Below are 22,279 nucleotides of genomic sequence, written 5' to 3'. Positions count from 1 at the left end.
CTGAATTTAACAACTGAAAACATGAGCTATTGATGGCTCAAAAAGGGAAAACTGAAATTTAATGATTGTTTGATAAATAATGATAGGCTTGGAAGCCCAACTCTAATCACAAGAGGAGAAGGAGCTACATCACGGAATACCAACAGGTTTTTAAAGAATTTGACTTGAAGAAAATTAAGACATTCTATATAACCAGTATACCATGCTGCAGCAGCATATCTGATGCCTGAATGTCTAATTGCTCTATAAAGCATCATAAGTGCTGGAACAAATTGCCCTCGTTTGCAATAAAAGATATTTTAAAAAAAGAAAATTAAGGAGTTTAACTTCTACATTAATATATAGATATGCAAATCCCAGGAGAGACTTTGTGTGAACATAACCCTGAGGTACTTGAAATTTTTTACTATCTCAATTGAATTCCCACACTAAGATAAAGAATGTGTCCTTTTTAGTTTGGATTTAAAGATTAGTACCTTTGTTTTATGAAGTTTATTTCTAAATATTCTTTGATACAGAAATAATAAAATTAATTTAATATTTTCATTTAAACCTGATAAAGTATGAGCTAATCAAAATGAACGGGCTGGGATCAGCATATCTGCAAGACCGCCTCTTCCCATATACCCCCCAAAAAGCCTTACACTCCATGGATCAACATCTGCTGGTAACCCCTGGCACAAATGAAGTCCACTTAGCTTCAACTCGAGTCAGGGCAGAACAATCTCCCATTGGAGATTAGGGCCCTGCAGGGATTGTCGCAGTTCTACAGGGCCTGTAAAACACAGCTGTTTCACCAGGCATTCAACTGAGGTGATGGACATTTTGTTATTCTGTGGCATCCCTGCTGCAGGGGCCCCAGTGAAATAACTCTGCCAACCCGTTTATCTTATACCAGCTGGGGGATGTATGGAGGGAGTGGAGGCAACTAATACCACCAACTGCAGAATTGGAGTTTGTTCTTGGATTTATATTGTTTTTAGATTGTATATTGTTTTATTATATGTATCTTATTTTAACCTTGTGTGAGTGACTGTTGTTACCTGCTTAGAGCCCATTTGGAAAAGGGTGGGCTATAAATTGAAAATAATAAATAATAAATAAATTAAATAAATAAATAGATCATTTGTATATGTTATTTCTCATTATTCATTCAAAATGATTGTTCTCCATTACTGTGTTCAATCCATCACTTTAACAAGAAGAGTGCAGTTTTATACCCCGCCCTTCTCTCTGAATCAGAGCAGTTTACAATCTCCTTTATCTTCTTCCTCCACAACAGACACCCTGTGAGGTGGGTGGGGCTGAGAGAGCTCTCACAACATCTACCCTTTCAAGGACAATCTCTATGAGAGCTATGGCTAACCCAAGGCTATTCCTGCAGGTGCAAGTAGAGGAGTGGGGAATCAAACCCGGTCCTCCCAGATAAGAGTCTGCACACTTAACCAGTATACCAAACTGGCTCTCTAAGACCTGAAATACACATAGAGGGCTTTACTGTTACAACCACAAGTTTAGAATGATAAAAGAGAGAATCTGCAGTCTCTTTTAACATTTTATTTTCTCACAAAGGCCAAATGAAATCAATTTAGAATAGTTAGATGATGTTTTTCAGCTGAAACAACATCATCCAAGAGCAACCAAGAGTACTGTGGAACTGGAAACCTGAAGACTAGCACATGCATTCCAGAATGATTTAAGAGGCTGCTACTTAGGCCTCAGGATTAATAGATTTCTACTTCACACAGTGCTTTCCCTGAGGGAATAAAAGCAAAACAATTAATTAAATCCTGAATTATCTGAAATCAGTGCATGTTATAAAAACCAGATCTTCTATAGAGACCGCAAACAAGAAGCTAAAGTTGATATGAACAAGGGAACTACATTCACAGAGCCACTCTCTCCTGAACACTGAGACAAGTAGTAGAGGGAAGGGGAGTTTTGTTTGGCCAGAGAAGTTGCATGGGCACTTATCTGCTCTTTTGTTCTGCTTGTCTTTTATTTTCATTCAGGCCTCTTGCTATAGCTAGGAGAATCTTCTTTTTGAGGAGATAAAGGAAGAAGTGCTCTGTTTAGAGCAATTACACAGATTGGGATTTTTTGCATTACCAAGTTGTTGGGACATTTACTCTATGAGCAGTAACAAGTCTTATTTTTCTATATTTTAAATTGTTGTGAAGAGCAATTCTCAACAAAGCAAACTAAGGATGAAATATATGGGCGCCCTGTTTTCATTTATTGGCCCATTATGCACGTGCACCTTATGGTGGGTTTTCCAAGCAGTAAAGCCTTTAAGCTTGACTTTGGATTCTGGGCCCACCTTACACATTATTCTTTCTCCTCCAGTGTATTTATTCTGCAGCTACAATTAACCCCCCACACACACTTTTCTAAATCAGGGTGGGAACATCACTGGTGATGTGTTGGGGGTGGTGTCCAAAGTCTTTTAAAAACAAATTTATGCAATTGCCATATTACAGCTGAGTAGTAGCACCCAGCAAGTGTCTTCCGTTTAAATCCTTGTGGTCCAGGTACTGTGCATGCATTTTACTGTTAGTTCACTGAATGAAAGGGAACGGAAAGGAATGCAGAAAGGGAGAAAACCCTATGTTGAAACTGACAAGACTTTTTTTGAAACTGAGAAGCAGCTTTGAAGCTCTGTTTTCCTTTTTGCCAAGCACGGGGGGGGAGGGGGGGATTCTCAGCTATGTTATCAGCCACAGTGAAAAAAGGGAGATTCACATGATCTCATAATATGGGGAAACATGTTCAGTGTACAGAATACATAGTAGAACCCACTGACACTGGCATTGCAAGCTTTGATAGCTGGCAACATGTGTGCATGGGTGGGTGGAGGGTTGGACCAGGCTTTGCACAGGGCTGCAATTTGTATGGGCAAGGAGTCTTCTGCCAGAAGCTTTGGAGAGGTTTTTTTTTTTTAAAATTGTGGTTAAAACAATTTTATTGGTAACATATGGTAACAAAATTATTTCTTAAATCTTAATAACTTCTTTTATCTACCCCATATATTACTTTTTACCCACTCCTCCCCCCGTTACTTGACCCCCATCGGTGTTATTTACTTATAATGCTAATATTTAAAGGTACCCTTAACTATTAAAACAAAAACTTATATTCTTCTTCTAAAACTTAATCATTATCAAAAATTGCCCAATGTCCTTTTACTTTCCACTCTTTTTCTACATATCTTCTAAACTTTTTCCATTCCGTCTTAAAAACTTCTAAATCATAGTCTCTTAATGTTCTTGTTAATTTGTCCATTTCACTCCATGTCATAACTTTTATAATCCAATCCCATTTCTCTGGTATTTTTTCTTGCTTCCACAACTGCGCATATAGTGTCCTAGCTGCTGAAAGCAAGTACCAAATTACAGTTCTATCTTCTTTTGGAAATTTTTCCATTTGTAATCCCAACAGAAAAGTCTGCACTTTTCTTAAATTCATATCCCAAGATCTTAGTAATTTCTTGCTGAATCATCTGCCAATACTTTTTCGCCCTTTCACAAGTCCACCACATATGGTAGAAAGAACCTTCATGTTTTTTACATTTCCAACATCTAACTGGCATCTTGTTATTCATCTTTGCCAATTTTTTAGGAGTCATGTACCATGCGTACATCATTTTAAAACAGTTCTCTTTAATACTATGACACGTTGAAAACTTCATAGAATTTTTCCACAAGTGTTCCCAAGTTTCCATCTGTATTTCTTTATTTACATTAATTGCCCACTTAATCATTTGGGATTTCACTACTTCATCTTCCATAGACCATTTTAACAGTAATTTATATATTTTTGAAATTAATTTTTCATTATCTCTATCTCTATTTCCATTTCCGTTTGTTCTTTTCTTATCCCTTCAGTTTTAATATCATTATCCACCAAGCTCTTAATTTGTTGCATTTGGAACCAATCATATTTATTATTCAACTCTTCAGCAGTTTTCAATTCTACTTTGTCACTTCGTATTTTTAATAATTGATTATATGACAACCACTTTTCTTCACCTATTTCAGCCATTATTTTAATTACTTCTGCCAGCACTATCCATAACGGTTTCCTCTCATCCCCATATTTCTTGTACTTCATCCATGTATTTAACAAATTATTTCTTATATAATGGTGAGAGAAGAAACCGTCCATCTTCTTTTTTCCATAATACAAATACGCATGCCAGTCAAATTTGTTTCCATGACCTTCCAACACTAAGAGTTTTTTGTTTAACAGCGTTATCAAATCTTTTATCCACACCAAACAAACTGCTTCTTGATATAATTTTAAATTCGGTAGCTGAAATCCACCTCTCTCTTTTGCATCTGTCAAAACTTTCATTTTAATCCTTGGTTTCTTCCTAGCCCACACAAATTCTGAAATTTTCCTTTGCCATTTATCAAATTGTTTACTTTCTTTCACAATGGGAATGGTTTGAAACAAATACATTATTCTTGGTAGAATATTCATTTTAATTGCAGCAATTCTACCCAGCAATGACAAATTAAGTTTGTTCCATTTTAACATATCTTCATCCATTTTACGCCATAGTTTCTCATAATTATTTTTAAATAAATCAATATTCTTAATTGTTATCTCCACACCCAAATATTTTACTTTGGAGGTAACTTCACAACCTGTTAGTCTCTGTAATTCTTGTTGCTTATTTAATTGCATATTTTTGCATAGAAATTTTGATTTTTCTTTATTAATACAAAGTCCCGCCAACTCTCCATATTCTTGTATTTTAGCTAACAACAAAGGTGTAACTTGTATGGGGTTTTCATTTATAAACATTATGTCATCTGCAAATGCTCTATATTTGTAAGTAAATCCTTTTATTTTTAATCCTTCTGTATCTTTGTAATCTTGAATCTGCATCAGTAATATTTCAAGAGTCATAAACAACAATGGGGAAAGCGGACAACCTTGTCTTGTGCCTTTGCTAATTATCATATCTTCTGTAAGGTCTGCATTTATACATAGCCTTACACGTTCTTCAGTATATATCGCTTTTATCATTCTAATAAAGCTTTCTCCCAATTCCATCTTCTCCATTACTGCAAACATAAAGTCCCAGTTTAAATTGTCAAACACTTTCTCTGCATCCACAAAGAATAATGCTACTTCCTTTTCTGGATGTCTTTCGTAATATTCTACAGTTCTGATATTGTCTCTTAGTTGCCTTTTGGGAAGAAACCCTTATTTGCCTTTTGGGAAGAAATCCTTTATAAAATTTATCAAATGTTGTTTAAGCCGTTCTGCCAAGATTCTTGTATATATTTTATAGTCATTACTTAATAACGAAATTGGTCTATAAGTTTTAACATTCGTGACATCTCTATCTTCCTTTGGTATCAACGAAATAACAGCTTCTTTCGATGTGTTTGGTATTTTCCCTTTTATTCTTACCATGTTCATCAACTTCTGCAATTTCGGTGTTAACTCATCTTTAAAAGTTTTAAAATATTTAGCTGTATATCCATCTGGCCCAGGTGCCTTTCCAATTTTCTATTTTTATTTTTTGTAAATAATCATCCATCTTTTCTTTCTTTATTTTAACACCTTTAAACAACTTGGCAAAATACTTAAAAATTCTCTTTTTATTTCTTCTTGATTAACCACCTCTCTTCCATCTACCACAATTTTATTAATAATTTTATTTTCTCTCTTCTTCTTCAGTTGCCAAGCCAAATATTTTCCAGGATTGTTTGCACCCTCAAAAGATTTCTGCTGCAATCTTTTCAAATTCCATTCCAATTCTTCATTTAACAAATGTCTCATTTGTGTTTGTAATATTGTAATTTCCCTTATAATTTTCTTATTTCCCCTGGCCTTTTTCTCAACTCCCCTTCTTTTTTTTAATTTCATTCGGAATGTCCAACAAATGTTTTTCTTATCTTTATTATTCAAAGTAATCAATAGTCCTCTCATTACTGCTTTATAGACATCCCAGACCATCTGAAAATATCTGCTTTATCATTCACTTGAAAGAAAGCTTTAGTTTCATTTTCTAAAAATGTCACTATTTCTTTATTCTGTAGTAAATCCTCATTCAATCTCCATCTTCTCAACTTCTTGGACAATTTTGTAATCCACATTATTGGGTTATGATCCACCCCAATTTTGGGTAAAATCTCTATTTTCCTTGTTATAAGACCTAAATCTTTATTGCCCCACAACATGTCAATTCTGGAAAAAGTTTTATGTCCTGCTGAAAAGAAGATATAATCCCGCACCTCAGGGTTAAATTTCCTCTATATATCCTCCAAATTTTCTTGTTTAACCAGTTCAAAAAAAGACTTTGACAATTTTCCTTCTATGTTATTATTTTTCCCCCCAGCTCTATCCAGAGAGTTCTTAACTGTTCCATTAAAATCTCCCATTATCAAAACTTGGTCATACTTCAGTTTTTCAAATTGTTGTGTAATGTCTTTTTAAAAAAGCATCCTTTGCACCATTAGGCGCATACAATCCCAATAACAACGCTTTCTTTGCATTTAATATTATTACTACTGCTACAAATCTTCCATCTTTGTCTTTAAACACTAATTTTTGCTCCAATTCTTGTTTAATATAAAAAAACCCACTCCCCTTTTCTTCTGTGCAGCCAATGAAAAAAATTCTAACCCCAATTGTTTATTCCATAAAAATTTGTAATCCTTTTGTTTAATATGCACTTCTTGTAGACAAACTATATTACAATTTTGTTTTTTAATCCAATGAAATGTTGCTCTTCTTTTTTGTGGTGAATTTAGTCCATTTACATTCCAAGACAATAATTTGTAATCCATCATGGTGCAAATTCTTTATGTTCATAAAAACTAGGCAGTTCCTGTGCATTTGTGATTGTGATTCTTTTCCCCTGAAGTTCAAAACTCAAACCTTCAGGTATTATCCACTTAAACCTCATTTCATTGTCCCGTAATTTTTCTGTCAGTTTTTTATATGTTCTTCTATCATTTATCACTTGCCTTGGCAACTCCTTCATAATTCTTATTCTGCTCCCTCCCACTATCAATGTCTTTTCAAAGTTTTTACTCATGATCTTTCCCACCATTTCTTTTGTCATATATTTTATAACAACATCTCTTAGTAGATTATTTTTCTTGGCATAAAGTGTGTTCACTCTATACATATAGTCATACATATTTTTAGTCCCTTCAGGATCTTCCTTTAAAAATTCTGCAATTATTTTTATTATATATTCTTTTAGGTCACCATCTTCCTTTTCAGGTACTCCTCTCAGACGTATCTGAGTCTCCATCAATTTGCAGTCATGGATTGTCACTTTTTCTTGCATTTTCAACAAGGTGGAATCATATACTTTCATTTTAACTTCTACCTCCTTCATTTTCTTAGATGCTTCCTCTGTTTCCTTTCTGAGATCTTCAATATCTTTTTTAATCTCTTCAATAATTTCTTTTAATGATTCATTTATCATCTCTCTCATACCTCTCATCATTCTGGCCTCCATTGATTCTAATTGGTCTTGCATTTTTTCCAATGAAGTAGCCCTTGTACGGGTTTGCTTGTGTTCTGACATTTAAAAAACAGCGAAAATTTGGACCTCACCAATTTCAAATTCAACTATCAGATTCAAAAGGATAAGACTTGCCCTTTATAACAAACCTAATTTCACCGCCAAAAAGCAGTTTCCGTTTGCGCGGCTTTTGCGACGGGAGTTTCCGGCTCTTCCGGCTGCTTCGCGGCATTTAGTGCGAAATCCGCGCAGATCCTGCGCAGTGAAGAGGGGGGTCGCGCCGGCTGAACGTGAGTGTGAAAACGCCCTTGGAGTCTCAGAGTGACTTGCAATCTTCTTCCCTTCTTCTCCCCACAAAAGACACCCTGTGAGGTAGGTGAGGCTGACAGAGCTCGCAGAGAACTGCTCTTGAAAGAACAGCTCTGAGAGAACTGTGGTTGGCCCAAACTGCATGTGGAAGTGAAGAATCAAACTCAGTTCTCCCATATTAGAGTCTGCACTCTTAATCACTACACCAAACTGGCTGTCCACTCCCTGCTGGCTCAGGCAAAGAGACTTGCTTGAGTGGGTTGAGGAGTGATAAATACTTTATTGAAAGTGGGAGTTGTACCTCCTGTGCTCAAGGAAGCAGTGATTAGACCTGTTCAGAGGGGGAACATCATTCCCTGAGTCCTACTGTTTTGGAGAACCAGTCTCCATTCTTCTGCTCTTGGGAAATATGCTAGAGCAAGTGGTTGCTTCTTGGCTCTAAGAGCTCTTGGAAGAAACTGATTTTCTAGAACCATTTTAATTTGACTTCAGACCAGGATTTCAGACAGAGACTGTTTTTGTCATTTGACACAGCAGTTATATTAGAAAACCAGATCATTGTAGTGGTTTGGAGTACTTCTACCCAGCTTTGGCTGGTGTGTTAACTGCACCTGTTCCTTGTTCACTCAAATCTAGTCACAGTGATGCATGCCTTAGTTATATACAGACTAGACTATTGCATTCTACTTAGGACTAGACTGCAATCAGGGTAGCTCCAGGAGCATCTGACCCCCAATAGTACAACTATATTGGCTAATGATATACTCCTGAGCACAATTCAAGTGTGCTGTTTTGTCTTTTAAAACTCTACATCCTCCCCCTCCCATTACTGTTGTGTTCTACACAGCAGGTTGAATGTGGCAGATAAATTACTATTAAGACTTTTAGCTTGTAATTGAGTAAAACTGGTTTTATAATTCTCAATAGGCAATAATCTGATCTCAGTGGTATTAAAGGTGTGTTCCATCTGTTTACTAATTTGGCAGCCTTTCCTGAAATAAGGCACCTAAATGTACCACCAGAGAAACTTCTAAATAAAGTGTTAATTGGTGGGTACCTGTTCTCCAAGAAATATTTTACAGTGTAAACCTCGCTGGTAAAATACCAAATGGATGGGCCTCAAGTGTTATTGCTCTGGTCTATAAAGTTTATTTCTTTACTTCATTTATATCCCATTTTTCTCTCTGATGAGAACCCAAAGTGGCTTAAATCATGCTCCTCTCCTCAAATGGGAAGTAACCAGTCCATAGTGCTGCTCACATGATTCTTCAGTATTATAGTAGCATCTGTATAATCAGCTTTCATGTTTTTAAATAAGATTCTGTCCCATGGTATAATATAACAGATACATGTATAAAAATTGTTATATTTATGACTAATAAATTAGCATTTTCATAATGAATAATGCAAAATATATGTTAACATCCAACAATATTTTTGTAATAGTCTAGAGTCACTTCAAGCTGTAACAGTTGTTCAAATTAGAAATTCCTCACCAGCATTCATTACTCTATGTTTAACACTGTTAATTATAGCCCAGTTCTTCATGAGTATCTATATCTCCAAAAGATTTTTTAAGTGAAATCTTGGATATACTAAACATTTATTTGAGAGCTAAACATTAACAGTGGCTTAAGGCAGAATAATTCCCGGAGTGAATAGACACTGCACTGTACATGAAGATCTTTCTATATAAGTCACCATTAAACATTAGTGAAAGAACTGCACTGAATGCACTGATTTATAGATCTGAGTTAACATCATATAGGTTGTGGTCAGACTGGAAGGCTGACATGGTTTGGACATACTTTTAATTACTTTGTTGCATTTTGTTATAGAGATTTTTTGATCAGACTCCCATCCTGATCCAGTCTTACGACATGCTTCTTCCATGGTTGACCATTCCACATAATGCTGCACATCTACCACAGAGAGCACAGTCTGGTCCTAAAAAAACAACAACTAACAAATGACTGTTTTTGGAAAACATTTATTGGGTGTGCATGGGTGCCCATGCACCCATGCTCATATGCACTACCAGTTTTGTTTTATTTTTTAACAGAATGGCAAAAATGGAATTAAAGGTTCACACTACTGAACTGGTTTGAGCATGTACTGGGGAGTTCAGACATTTGGAAATGTGGGATGAATGTGCGGACATCCATAAACACTAGACTTTCTCCAGTGGCTGTTTACTCCACAGCCAACTTGTCATATGATGGAGTGAATACGACTGGGGAACAGGCACCAGATTCGGCTGTGTGAATGAGTGCATTTATTCCATAAGGGAACAGCAACTATATTGGGCCAAACTGCCCATCTGACTGCAGCCACAGACAGGCATTCTGCATTTTGGTGAAGCATATGTTATATAAAAGTCTCTCCCCATATGAACCCCAGAGAGCACTGAGGTCAGCCGGAAAAAACTTGTTGACTACTCCCGGACCGAGAGAGGTGAAGCTGCAATGTACCCGTAACCGGGCCTTCTCCTCTGTAGCCCCGAGCCTATGGAACCAACTTCCAGAGGAAATGCGGGCCCTGCGGGACCTTGAACAATTCCGCAGGGCCTGCAAGACCTTCCTCTTCTGACTAGCTTTCGCTGACGAAGGAAGAAATTGTTAATGATAACCGCCATCCTAAAGAACAGTATTAGCACTTTTATTAACTTAATTAACTAATTTTAAACCTAATCAGAATTTTAATGCTTAAATGTAATTTTGTGTTTTTTGCTTTTTGTATAATTGAAATTTGTATGATGTTGTTAGCCGCCCTGAGCCTGCCTCGGCGAGGAGGGCGGGATACAAATAAAATTATCTATCTATCTATCTATCTATCTATCTATCTATCTATCTATCTATCTATCTATCTATCTATCTATCTATCTATCTATCTATCTATCTATCAGTTCACAATATAGCCAAAATAAATTTGAAGACAACCTTCTAAAACCTTCCTAATCCAGCTTGTGCCCTAAAATGTGAATTAATTAAATGTGATTATGGGTCAGCATTCCAAAATACAAAATCTACTATACTTAGGAAGGATTTAAAAAAAAACTCCTAAAAGTAAAATAAAAAATTACATTGATTATGGCAACATTTAGCACTGCTGTCTTCAATACATCTATAGGATATGAATTTGAAAAACAACATTTGCAAATACCTGAAAATTAGTGTGCTCAGATCACTAAACTGGCATTGGAGTTAAATTTTAATTCATCATAATAATGTTCATACGTATGGCAAGAAAAGAGATTGTGGCTCATGCAGTCTGGGTTCAACTGAAAGTTTTCCTAGAAATACCAAGCAGCATTGGGGCATTCATAAGACTACAAGAAATCCCAAAAATCCCTAGAAAACCAAGACATAATGGTACTGATCCCAAAATAGCAGTCACAATTACATCTGATTTAAATTAAATGGGACTTAAGTGAAACTAAATTATCTCTTTGATTATAATAGGATAAAAGTTAACTTTTTCTGGACTGGAGCCAGGAACTTCACCACATTAAAAAAACATGGTAAACTGAACATCATAAGCATTTTAACATTTTAAAACTTGTTTTAGCATAAGATTTCAACTTAGTAAATGACTACAAGTACAGCAATTACATGTGTGACATACAAAACTGCTAAAGATTCAGAGGTACCTTCCCCTCCATTTTATGCCTAAGGTTTTCTTTTTAAATTGCTACTTAAGCACTTCAGATCTAAACACTTTAGCATACTTGTGACTGACCAGTAATCACACTCTAAAATACATTCAACGCACATTTTAGTTTGTGCTCTTTTAACCACCATCATGGAACAATATAGTCATTCACAGAAAAGGACCACTTGAGATCGACTATATAAATAAAACAGAAGGACCGTACTCACCACATTGACTTTAAAAGCATAAAGTAGATCAAAAGGAAGTGCAGCAATTAAATCAATGATGAACCAGGTAGTTACATAGTGGATACAAATAGATCTTGCTTCAAATATTACTTGGCCAGACTTGCTGACATACGTTGTTCGGAAATTTAAAATAATATCTGCTTGACAAAGAGAGAAAAAGGTTGTGAGAGACTACTACAGCTATTTTTGAGAGGCTATTTTAATTCTGCTGACAGATGGAAGGAGGGAAGAAAGCAAAAGTCACAGAGATAAAAAAAATCTCGTTTCACTTAAATATAATCTTCCTTTTAAATGAGGTTGAAAAACTGGCTGGTTCCTAAGAGTGCAATCTTGGCACACTTTTCTCGAAGTGAGTCCAATGAAACTCAGTGGGACCTACAATGGGATTGAAAACATATTTTTGTAGCCTAGACTTGGTAGCGATGAGTAACTTGTTTCACTGGTTAATTTTAGCTATTAATTAGTATATATTATACTCATGAATGAAACTCTGCCTATAAAGAAAATACACATTAAAAATAATTTTGAATTTTTGCATGTGGAAATGAAATACATTCTTCTGTTTTGTAATAGACTGTTATTACAGAACTGAGTAACAAATCTTACAGATGCATACCTGTTTAATGCATAAATATCAGAACACTGCACTGATTTCAAAATAAAATGTGTATTAAAATCCTGTTTAGTAGGCCTATTTAGTCTATCTTCTTTAAAGTGACATTTCTGCAACTCACTGAAGTCTTGCTCAGACTTCCAGTTGAATCAGCCAAAAAAGGGAATAGTGGACAATGAGAGAGAAGAATCAGACTTAAAAGGATTACAGTTTAACAGAACTTAACAAAATTTGTGTTTTCCTATAAATGTTCAGGATTGCCCTGTTGTTCTCCATAGGAGCTCATTTGGAAATGGCATGCTAGGATAGATTAAAAATCAAATAAAAATTCAGATCCTGATGGTAGTTTCAATTATTTTCACATTCTTCAAGATGAGGTTCTTATATTGCCCTCAATCAACACATATGGCTCTTAGCGGTGCCCAGAACTTTTTCAAATTTCCACAGAATGTCAAACAATTTTTTTGGATGCAAAAGATGCTGGGTCTTTTTTATTTTCATTATATCAGAAACATACATGGTGCTACCAAAGGTAATTGCTTCTTTTTCACTTTACCATTTCAAGAGCTAGGTTCCAGTTCATTTAGAATCCAACTAGGCTCCAATCAGAATCATTTTTTACATGCTTTTACAGTTTTCAACACTTTTATTTATATTTATTTCACAAACTTGTATCATACTTCTCCTTAGACTCAAAGCAACTTTCAATAGCCAATAAACACTACAATAAAGCAGAACTACAATGTAGCAGTAACAGTTCAAAATATACACATTGGTTTGCCCAGAGTATCACAAAATTATTCAGAATGTTCCATTTGTCAGATCTAAATGTAAAAACAAAACAAAACAAAAACAAAGCAGAGGTATTACATTCAGTCAAATGTATCAAGGAATACCACCATCTTGTCAAATTTATGAAATTATCAGTTGAGGCTTTTCATGTCTCAAGGGCTGGATACAAACAGGCAGCTTCGGGCAGGAACCTCCCATTGCAGACTAAAACCAGCATAGTGGAAAGTGTCCCCAGGATGGTCAGACAGTGTGTGGACTGCTGCCAGAACAGGGATGGGCTGTGCATGCTCTGTAGGAGCGTTTGCACAGCTCAATCACTTGAATGACACTTCCCTGGCAGTCAGACGGCTGGGAAAGGCACCCTGAAAGTGCTTCAGCAATTTGCTACCACTTTCTACTTGGTAGCTTTTTGAAGCGGCAGAGTGACGGTGGAGGACAAGGTAAGGGCAGGACTCAGAGTGAGGTGGAATGTGCACGTATGAACATGCCTTTTTCATCCAGACGTGGGCCATTCCTGCATTGGCCCAAATTGGCCATCTGAAATCAGCCAAGGGGAAGCAACCACTAAGAAGCCAATGTTCTTACTGAGATTAAACAAGCCTCTCAGAAAAAAATGGACTTCCAACAGTAATGGCTCAGCTGACTTGGCCAGACATTTGCTGTTTTTTCTCTGAGACAACTCAGGATGGATGAAATCAAAGAATTCCATTTTGAAAAACCATTTGTGAATCTAAGAGAGAGTGAATATGATATATAGGCCTATGTTCTACCACTCCTGTCAGTAATACTTGGAGCATTCCTCTATGTCTAGTGAAGGAATGGCCAAACTGGCTTAACGTAAGTGCCACATAGAATGCCAGATGCTTGAGAGCTGCAAGATCTGAACATCAGAGGTTTGAGAGCCATAAGACAGGAAGGAAGGACAGAAGGCAGGCAGGCAAATAGATAGGGGAGAGATGGAAAGCAACTTTAACTTAAAATGCATTCTCCGAACAGCCAGCTGGCTTGACTTGAAGAAGTGATTTAAAGAGACAAATTCCTACTCCAAGTCAGCTGAAGGGGCAGTGGGGACTTTGAAAACCACACAATATGTGCGAAAGAGCCACTTGTGGCTCCTGAGTCACAGTTTGGCCAGCCCTGGTCTATTGCCTTTTCCTGTAGAGAAAATCTCACCACTTAAATAGGAGGAAGACTGCGTAACCTGCAGGAAAGCTTCAGACTTTGCTCTTAAGACTTATTATTTATATTTTCAAGTTGAAGTAAAAATTATTCATTTGTTACATTTTAAACTCAGCCAGTGTTTCCTTTTTTGCATATTTAAGCATGAGTTATAAACAATATGGAAAATGTTATAAATTTGGTGGCCAAGTTATATGTCCTGAGTGTTGCATACTCTTCCTGATAAAATTCATATTGTTTGTCTTTGGCCTGATTTGTGCCAATTGTGTTAGAACTGTAAATATTGTACTCCATATTCAAAAGTTTCAGGCACCATTAGAATTAAAAATGTTCTTTATGGGAAAATTTCACCAGCCTTATTCATTACATTTTACAACAACATTTTGGATAGTAAAACTCTCTAACCCCAACCCTCAGGTCATTTTCATAATGTACTTGGAAGAAATGAATTCCTGATACACTTTTTTTGACTTTTTAATTCAATTTTTAGTATGTCCAGGTAATGCTGTGCATATATAGTAGAATGCTTGGAGCAAAACAGAATAAGGACATTTTGACCCAGATTTGAGAGTACAAGTGTCCATTATTAGCTGCTAAAATCTTGCTCTCTCCTAAACAAGTTATAATCAGGCAAAATATCTTTGCTTTTTTAAAAGCTGAGCATAAAGATGTTATTATTGCTGGAGAATCAGGAAGTAGTTTTGGGTATAGTACTATTAAAGAAACTTTGCTTCCATGTTATCCTTTATTACAGTATAACTATATGCATCTTTAATGCTGACTAATCCAACAGAAAATTATACCGTCCATTATTGCTACACAGATAATTAAAGGAGAACAATTACCCAAGTTCATTAAAATATCTTATCAAAAGATAAGGATGTCACAAGCAAGGAGCCCCTTCTCAAAAGAAGCTCCCAATCAATTCAATTTCTCGTATTTATAGGTTTTAAAAATCATCTCCAAACAATTGCTAGCTGTCCCACTGGAGAAGAGTGCACATTCTTGGCTAATTATCTCATAACTTCAAATACCATCCAACGTTATCTATATTTGAATAGCTTCTTACAATGTATACAAACTTAGTCCACTGGTGCTACTTTTTATTATAACAAAGTATATTTTAAAACAGTGATTACAAGACTCTCATTCATATGCAGAACTTTTTTTGTAGAAAAAGACCAGCAGGAAATCATTTGCATATTAGGCCACACCCCCTGACACCACCATTGTTTTGCACAGGGCTTTAAAAAAAAAAAAAGCCCAGCAGAAACTCATTTGCTGTCTGCTATCTGCATGAAAGCAGATAGGCCATGCCTCCTGAAACCGTCAGCTGGAACTGCATTCCTGTGTGTTCCTGCTCAATCAAATTATCCTGTCTTTGAACTGTATCTCCACTTCTGTGAAGATGGACATTCTTGCCATTCACAGACACTTCTTCTCCTGGGCCATAACACATAGCATCCATTGGTCTGGGTTAGATGGTTTGCAAGCTATAAAAGGTCATGTTATAGTGTTACTACTTTGTATCTTACTCCTCTCCAAGGCAATTCTGTTCTAGGTCTCTAGACTCGTTTTGGGTCATGTTTCACTGAGAGACTAGGCCAGCTCTGTTTCTGGTATGCAGAAACATCTTCCATGGTCAAGTACTACTTTGATCCCTACTGGGGGAACAGGGTGATATAAATATCTAAATAAAGACCCACTAATTCTTTGAAGAATGTGACTCTTTACAAAGATTAAAATCCTTCTACCTTTGGTTTACAAAGGAATCACTGGCAATCATCTGTAAGCTCATTACTGTGAACAATGCTGTTCAGTACAAGTGACATAAAGAATAACCTGATAGAGAAAAGTAATTGCCACATTTTGAAAGAAAGGTATTGATAGAAATAATAGTGCAAGTGAGAGAATACAGACACAAGAAAAAGTGTGTAAATAATGAAAGTAGAACCAATTGAGTCAGAATAAACAAGCGTTATGTTGGGGATCTTATGAAAGCAGTTAGCAACAGATAAGTCTAAATTATGACCTTGAAGTGAATACTATATAACTATAACACTTTTAGTGAAAAAGAAGGATCTCAAGTGTATTGTTTTCTATGAGGTTCTTAAGTGTATTAGTTTTCTTGTGGACACTCACCGGGTGGAAAGGCGGCATAAATATGTTTTAAATAAATAAAATATTCCATTTGAAAATGAAGCAGAAAGTGAGACTGGTTTTATTTGTGATAAGATTAACAAATCTGGCAGAGTAAATGTTTCTGATCCCACTGCTTCCATAATTCTTTATGAATACACTGTACCCCATCCCCTCGTCTGAAGAACTATGCATGCATACGAAAGCTAACATTCTGAATAAAGCCTTGTTGGTCTTAAAGGTGCTACTTGACTCCTACAATGCAGTTGTCATGGGTTGAAAGGCTTTGGGTGAAATATATTGGTGCATCTCAATTTCTGCCCATCAATCATCTGAATGACTAATATTGTATGAATAATATTCTAGGGAACTAACTATTCAGGATTTCTCCATCCTGGCATTCTTATAAACTTGAAGGTCTCCCTTAACTATCACTGGTACTGCATTGAAAGTCATGCTGTATCGCTGGGACACTCTATCAGTTGTAGACAGATTTTCAGCAAAAAATAATCTACAAATTATTCTTTTTTATTGCATACACCATAAGCTTTCATGAAAAAAAAAAACCCTGAGAGTTTTCCAAAACATCTACTGCATGTTGCTTACCACCATGCCCCTCTTCCTCTGATTTCCCTGCTCCAGTCTGTGCAGCATTTCCTACATGCACAGTTCCAGATAACAAAAAAATATGAAGAAAATATTGGGTTATACAGGGGGGAAAACCCCTCTTACAACAACCATAGAGACAATGCATTTGTTGAAAGGAAGTTAAAACACTGCATACAAACATGTGAATCGGAATCTTTCTGTTTAGAAGGTACACTGGTAAAGTCTCCTATGAAGAACCCAACTAAACAAGATAGCACCCAAGATAACACAAGATCCCCAGAGACATGCGAACATTTTCTAGAGCAAATTCTCATCACAGATCTTCTTCTAACAGTACTGTGAAAGCTTGATTCTGGTTAGAACCATGGCAACATGGAGGGAGGAGGGGTTCCTGTTTCCTGCCACACTTTTTCTGACCAAAATGGTGCTGGGCAGGTATGTCCACAACTAATTTTCCCTGGTGCATTTTTGGGTTGAAAAATAGGAGACAGGAGCCCCTCCTCTCCCCATGCCATGATGACCCCAACCAGAACTGGGCCCTTGAAATATTGTTAAAAGGAGTTCCGCAGTAGGAACTCACACCGCAAAATGGTGGTACATCCCCAAGGCAAACTCAGAGATGCCATTTTCTTCTAGTTTGGCATACATCTTTAAAGCAGATAGCGAGATGCTATAGAATAACAGATAGACCTGAATGTTTCCAGTTGCTACTGCATGATATTTGTGAGATTTAGGGTGGATGAGCTGGTTGCTGTGGATGTCTCTTGGCTTTTAAAAAGCTGATCCTATTAGAGATATGCTGCGCTGATCAGATGGTGCCCACCAGGTGACTGATGGCTGATCAGATGGTGCCCACCACAGGCACAGACTGCACACATGCAGAGTGGAGCAATCACACCACTCCTGTATGTGCGTGATGTGCCTGGAATTATCACATGGCTGGAAATGTGCCACAGAAGCACTACAAGGACTTTGTTACCAGGAAGTTCCCAGTGTCTCTTTAACGTATGCAGGAGGCTGTCGGTGCGGGTGCTAGCAGAGAGAGCTGTGTGATGAGCCCGACACTGGGCTCCAGGAAAGAAATCAGCCAGACACCTGCAGCTAGTGCCAAAGTAGTGTATTTACAGTATATACAACTCGTGCTCACTAGTGCAGTCCAATACATTGATCACAGGAACAAAATGCTTCGCCAGCAAGTCCACTCTCAAAGAGAGACCTGTGCATTGCAAACACAGTTCACTTATAGTTCAGTCAGCCAATCCTGGCAGTCCACTCTCATGCTGACTCAACAGGTTCCTTCTCTTGTCTTCAGCCGGCTCAAACCAGCCTGTTGATAAGGTCACTGTGACCTAGCATGCCGGCTAGATCACCAGCTGTCATTACAGAGCTATCAAAGCTGGGTTAAGATAGATTCCTTAACTAACACACCTCCTAATCTATCGAACCCAGTGCACCCAACCACAGTGAATTCCAACATTGACTACAGTTTACATTCATATCTGATAACTGTACATCACTCAGTGTTCTGCATTGTTATGCACACATGCCTTCACATTGGTTCACAGACAGCAGTATTACATACTTATCATATTTACAAGTTTACAACTTCCACTCCAGGAACTCATTATCACTGTCCTGGTCAGCCAGTTCCCTCTGGCGTTTGGCTTCAGCCTCCCTGTTCCGTGCCTTGCACTCTGCCACCCAGACCTTCCACGCCTCAGCCTTTTTCCTGAGCGTTTCCTGGAACTCTGGTGGGTCTGGTTTAACTACCAGTGTAACATAAGGCACCTTGTACCTGGCAGGAGGGATACCCTTAGTGGCTCTAGCAGATACTCGTGGCCCTGTGCTCGGACCGGGCTCATCTCCTTCGAGCTCATCTGTTGCCACCTCCTGGGCTGGTTCTGCCTCTTGATTCAGAGGTTGCACCTCCTGACTTTGTGCCTGAGGCTCTGTGCCAACTTTGGGCTCACCTTCCTCTGCTTGTTTGCTTACCAGTTCCCAGTCGGGAGATTGTTGTTCCTGCTTAATTACCCTTGGCAGGACTCCAGCACCGTTATCAGTGCTTCGCAGCAGCACAAGTTCTTTCTCAGTAGAATGTAATTGAGGCCACCTGGCACTCTCATTAAACTTGGCAGTTTTACTGAGAGTTATCTTAGCCCTCTTATCGCAGAAGCGATAACACCTAGCTTCTGGCTTGTAGCCCAGAAAAGTTAGGCTCACTGCCCGGCCAGCCCCCTCCCTCCTGTTCTCAGAGGGGATGCCAACCCAAGCTTTTGTCCCAAAGACTCTTAAAAACCTTAAGTCTGGAACCTTATTGTATAGCCTTCTGTAAGGCAAGTCATTCACAGCTTTGCACCAAATTCGATTATGCACGTAAACTGCTGAATACATGGCCTCGGCCCAATAAGAAATTGGCAACTTTGCATCTTCCAACATACAGTACATCAAAGTCTGCAGTGTAGCTCCGTGCCGCTCTGCTAACCCATTCTCTTGGAGCGTGGCTGGGTTCGCTAATTGGTGGGCAATGCCCTTATTTTCCAGCCAACGTTTTAATTCATTAGACAAGAATTCCCCCCCGCGGTCGGTCTGAATAGACTTAATATGAGTATCCAACTCCCTTTCCACCGCTTTTGCCCATTTGGTGAACACCTTGTACACCTCGGATTTGTGCATCATAGCAAACACCCAGGAATACCTTGTATGGTCGTCGGTGGCCACTAGGCAATACTGTCTCCCCGACAGACTTTTTGGCAATGGGCCAATAACATCTAAATGGATGAGTTCTAGGGCACGCTTGCTTTCTCTGTTGCTTTGCTTAGCAACTGCACAAGCCCTGCTCTTAGTCTTTTTGCAGACCTGGCAGTCTAGATAACACCTGCAGGGCTTTACCTTCAGACTTGGCACCAACTGTAGGGTCTTTTTCAACACACTAAACCCACAGTGCCCGAGTCTTCTGTGGAGCAGATGTATGCATTGATCGTGCACCGGCACATTTGACACCTGTGCCACCTGGGCACAATGACTCTGAACCACATATATATTTCCCTCTCTTTTCCCAGTTGCAAGCAGCTTCCCCCCACCTCCTAAGATTTTATAACAGGCTTTTTCAAACTTCACCTGATATCCATGGTCAATTAGCATGCTTACACTTAGCAAGTTCGACCTTAGTGAGGGTACACACAAAACATGTTGCAAAGTGCAATCTAACACAGGAAATTCAACACAGCCTGAACAAGTAACAGCTGCAGAGGTACCGTCAGCTAATCTGACATGACTGTGCTCAGGAATGTCGACATTTCTCAACAGCTCCTTGTCGCAGCAAAGATGGCTCGTTGCACCAGAGTCTAAAATCCAGGCAGACCCGGTGCTCTCTCCTGCAGACGTGACCAGCCGGGCTTCTTCCTCACATCGGCTGGTGGTCCTCTGCCCTCGCTGCCTCCATCCACGCCGCTTCCCTTTCTCTGGGCAAACGCGTAGCAGGTGCAAGGATGATCCACAGCCATAGCAACGTCGGACAGACAGTGCAGTCGGCTCCACTTCAGCTTTTGGTTGCCTGCCAGCAGCAGAAGCCGGCTCGCTCTTGGACGCCTTCCCAGATGAGCCGATAGCCACACGCTCCTCAGCCGACACCCCCGGACAGCTCACTGCTGCAATCCTCTCTTGGAAATCAAGCAGGTGGGCACACACGTACTCCATAGTCAGAGTCGCCACATCAACCGTCTCCAGGGATGTAATTAAGGGAGTAAACTCAGGCGGCAACGAAGACAGTAAAATGTAAACTCTGTCATCAGGAGCTACAGTTTTGCCCCTGCCTTCAAGCTCAATGAAGCAGTCCGTTAACTTCTTGATGTGCTGCCTTACACACCCTCCAGCTGGCATTAAAGTGCGGAACATCTTCCTGGTCAAGGCCATAAGGGAGCCAGCAGTGGTACTAACATAAACCCCACTGAGCGCATCCCAGGCAGCCTTGGGAGTGTCCTTCCCTCGCACATATATTAGTTGGTCATCTCCTACTGCTAGCACGATGTTTGCCAGCGCCTTATCGGCTAACACAGTCTGGGCAGGAGATAACACGGCAGGGGGATTACTTACAAACAGTCATTGCCCCTCACGCTTAAGGTAGTGTTCCATTCTCAGGCTCCACACCGCGTAGTTGGCTGAGTTAAGCTTCTCGACGGCCACTGCAAGCTGCTGCTGAGCCATGATGCCGACTCCTCCACACAGCTGGCTGCCGTCCTCCCTCTGGCTCTCAAAATGAGATAGCTGGTGCTTCTTTGTCCTTCAACCGGCGTTCCTCGCCTCCGGCTCCTTCACAACTCCCGGTCAGCTCAACTCTCACGGTGCTCCTCCGCGCAGCAGAACCGCTCTGGGCCCATAACCCTGTCAGTGCGGGTGCTAGCAGAGAGAGCTGTGTGATGAGCCCAACACTGAGCTCCAGGAAAGAAATCAGCCAGACACCTGCAGCTAGTGCCAAAGTAGTGTATTTACAGTATATACAACTCGTGCTCACTAGTGCAGTCCAATACATTGATCACAGGAACAAAATGCTTCGCCAGCAAGTCCACTCTCAAAGAGAGACCTGTGCATTGCAAACACAGTTCACTTATAGTTCAGTCAGCCAATCCTGGCAGTCCACTCTCATGCTGACTCAGCAGGTTCCTTCTCTTGTCTTCAGCCGGCTCAAACCAGCCTGTTGATAAGGTCACTGTGACCTAGCATGCCGGCTAGATCACCAGCTGTAATTACAGAGCTGTCAAAGCTGGGTTAAGATAGATTCCTTAACTAACAGAGGCATCACAACACAAGTTAGGAGTAAGTGGACCACAAAGGACAGATGTGTGCATGTGATCATGTCCATTAAATCCAGAGGTGGGACTGTCTATGGCAGGCTAAAAAACCTGTCTGAAAACACCCTTATATTAACAGAATGGGCATTATTCGGGGCGAAGAAGAAGAAGACTGCAGATTTATACTCCGCCCTTCTCTCTGGATCAGAGACTCAGAGTGGTTTACAATCTCCTATATCTTCTCGCCTCACAATTGATACCCTGTGAGGTGGGTGGGGCTGAGAGGGCTTTCACAGCAGCTGCCCTTTCAAGGACAACTCCTATGAGAGCTATGGCTAACCCAAGGCCATCCCAGCAGCTGCAAGTGAAGGAATGGGGAATCAAACCCTGTTCTCCCAGATAAGAGTCCATGCACTTAACCACTACAACAAACTGGCTCTCCCACTTGCTACTTATT

At 39.1% G+C, this 22,279-nt stretch overlaps 1 protein-coding gene across 2 annotated transcripts in view; it reads right to left on the bottom strand.

The window, feature by feature from the left end:
• Positions 1-22,279, bottom strand: part of KCNH8 (potassium voltage-gated channel subfamily H member 8) — a 287,653-nt gene that overhangs the window by 80,873 nt on the left and 184,501 nt on the right. For both annotated transcript variants that reach the window (XM_060248762.1, XM_060248763.1), the window contains exon 6: positions 11,683-11,840. In XM_060248762.1, coding sequence (XP_060104745.1) covers positions 11,683-11,840 — 158 coding nt within the window. The remainder of the gene's footprint in view (positions 1-11,682; positions 11,841-22,279) is intronic.

The sequence above is a fragment of the Heteronotia binoei genome, chromosome 10, assembly GCF_032191835.1.
Source record: "Heteronotia binoei isolate CCM8104 ecotype False Entrance Well chromosome 10, APGP_CSIRO_Hbin_v1, whole genome shotgun sequence".
Taxonomy (NCBI): domain Eukaryota; kingdom Metazoa; phylum Chordata; class Lepidosauria; order Squamata; family Gekkonidae; genus Heteronotia; species Heteronotia binoei.
This window is presented reverse-complemented; position numbering and strand designations above follow the sequence as displayed.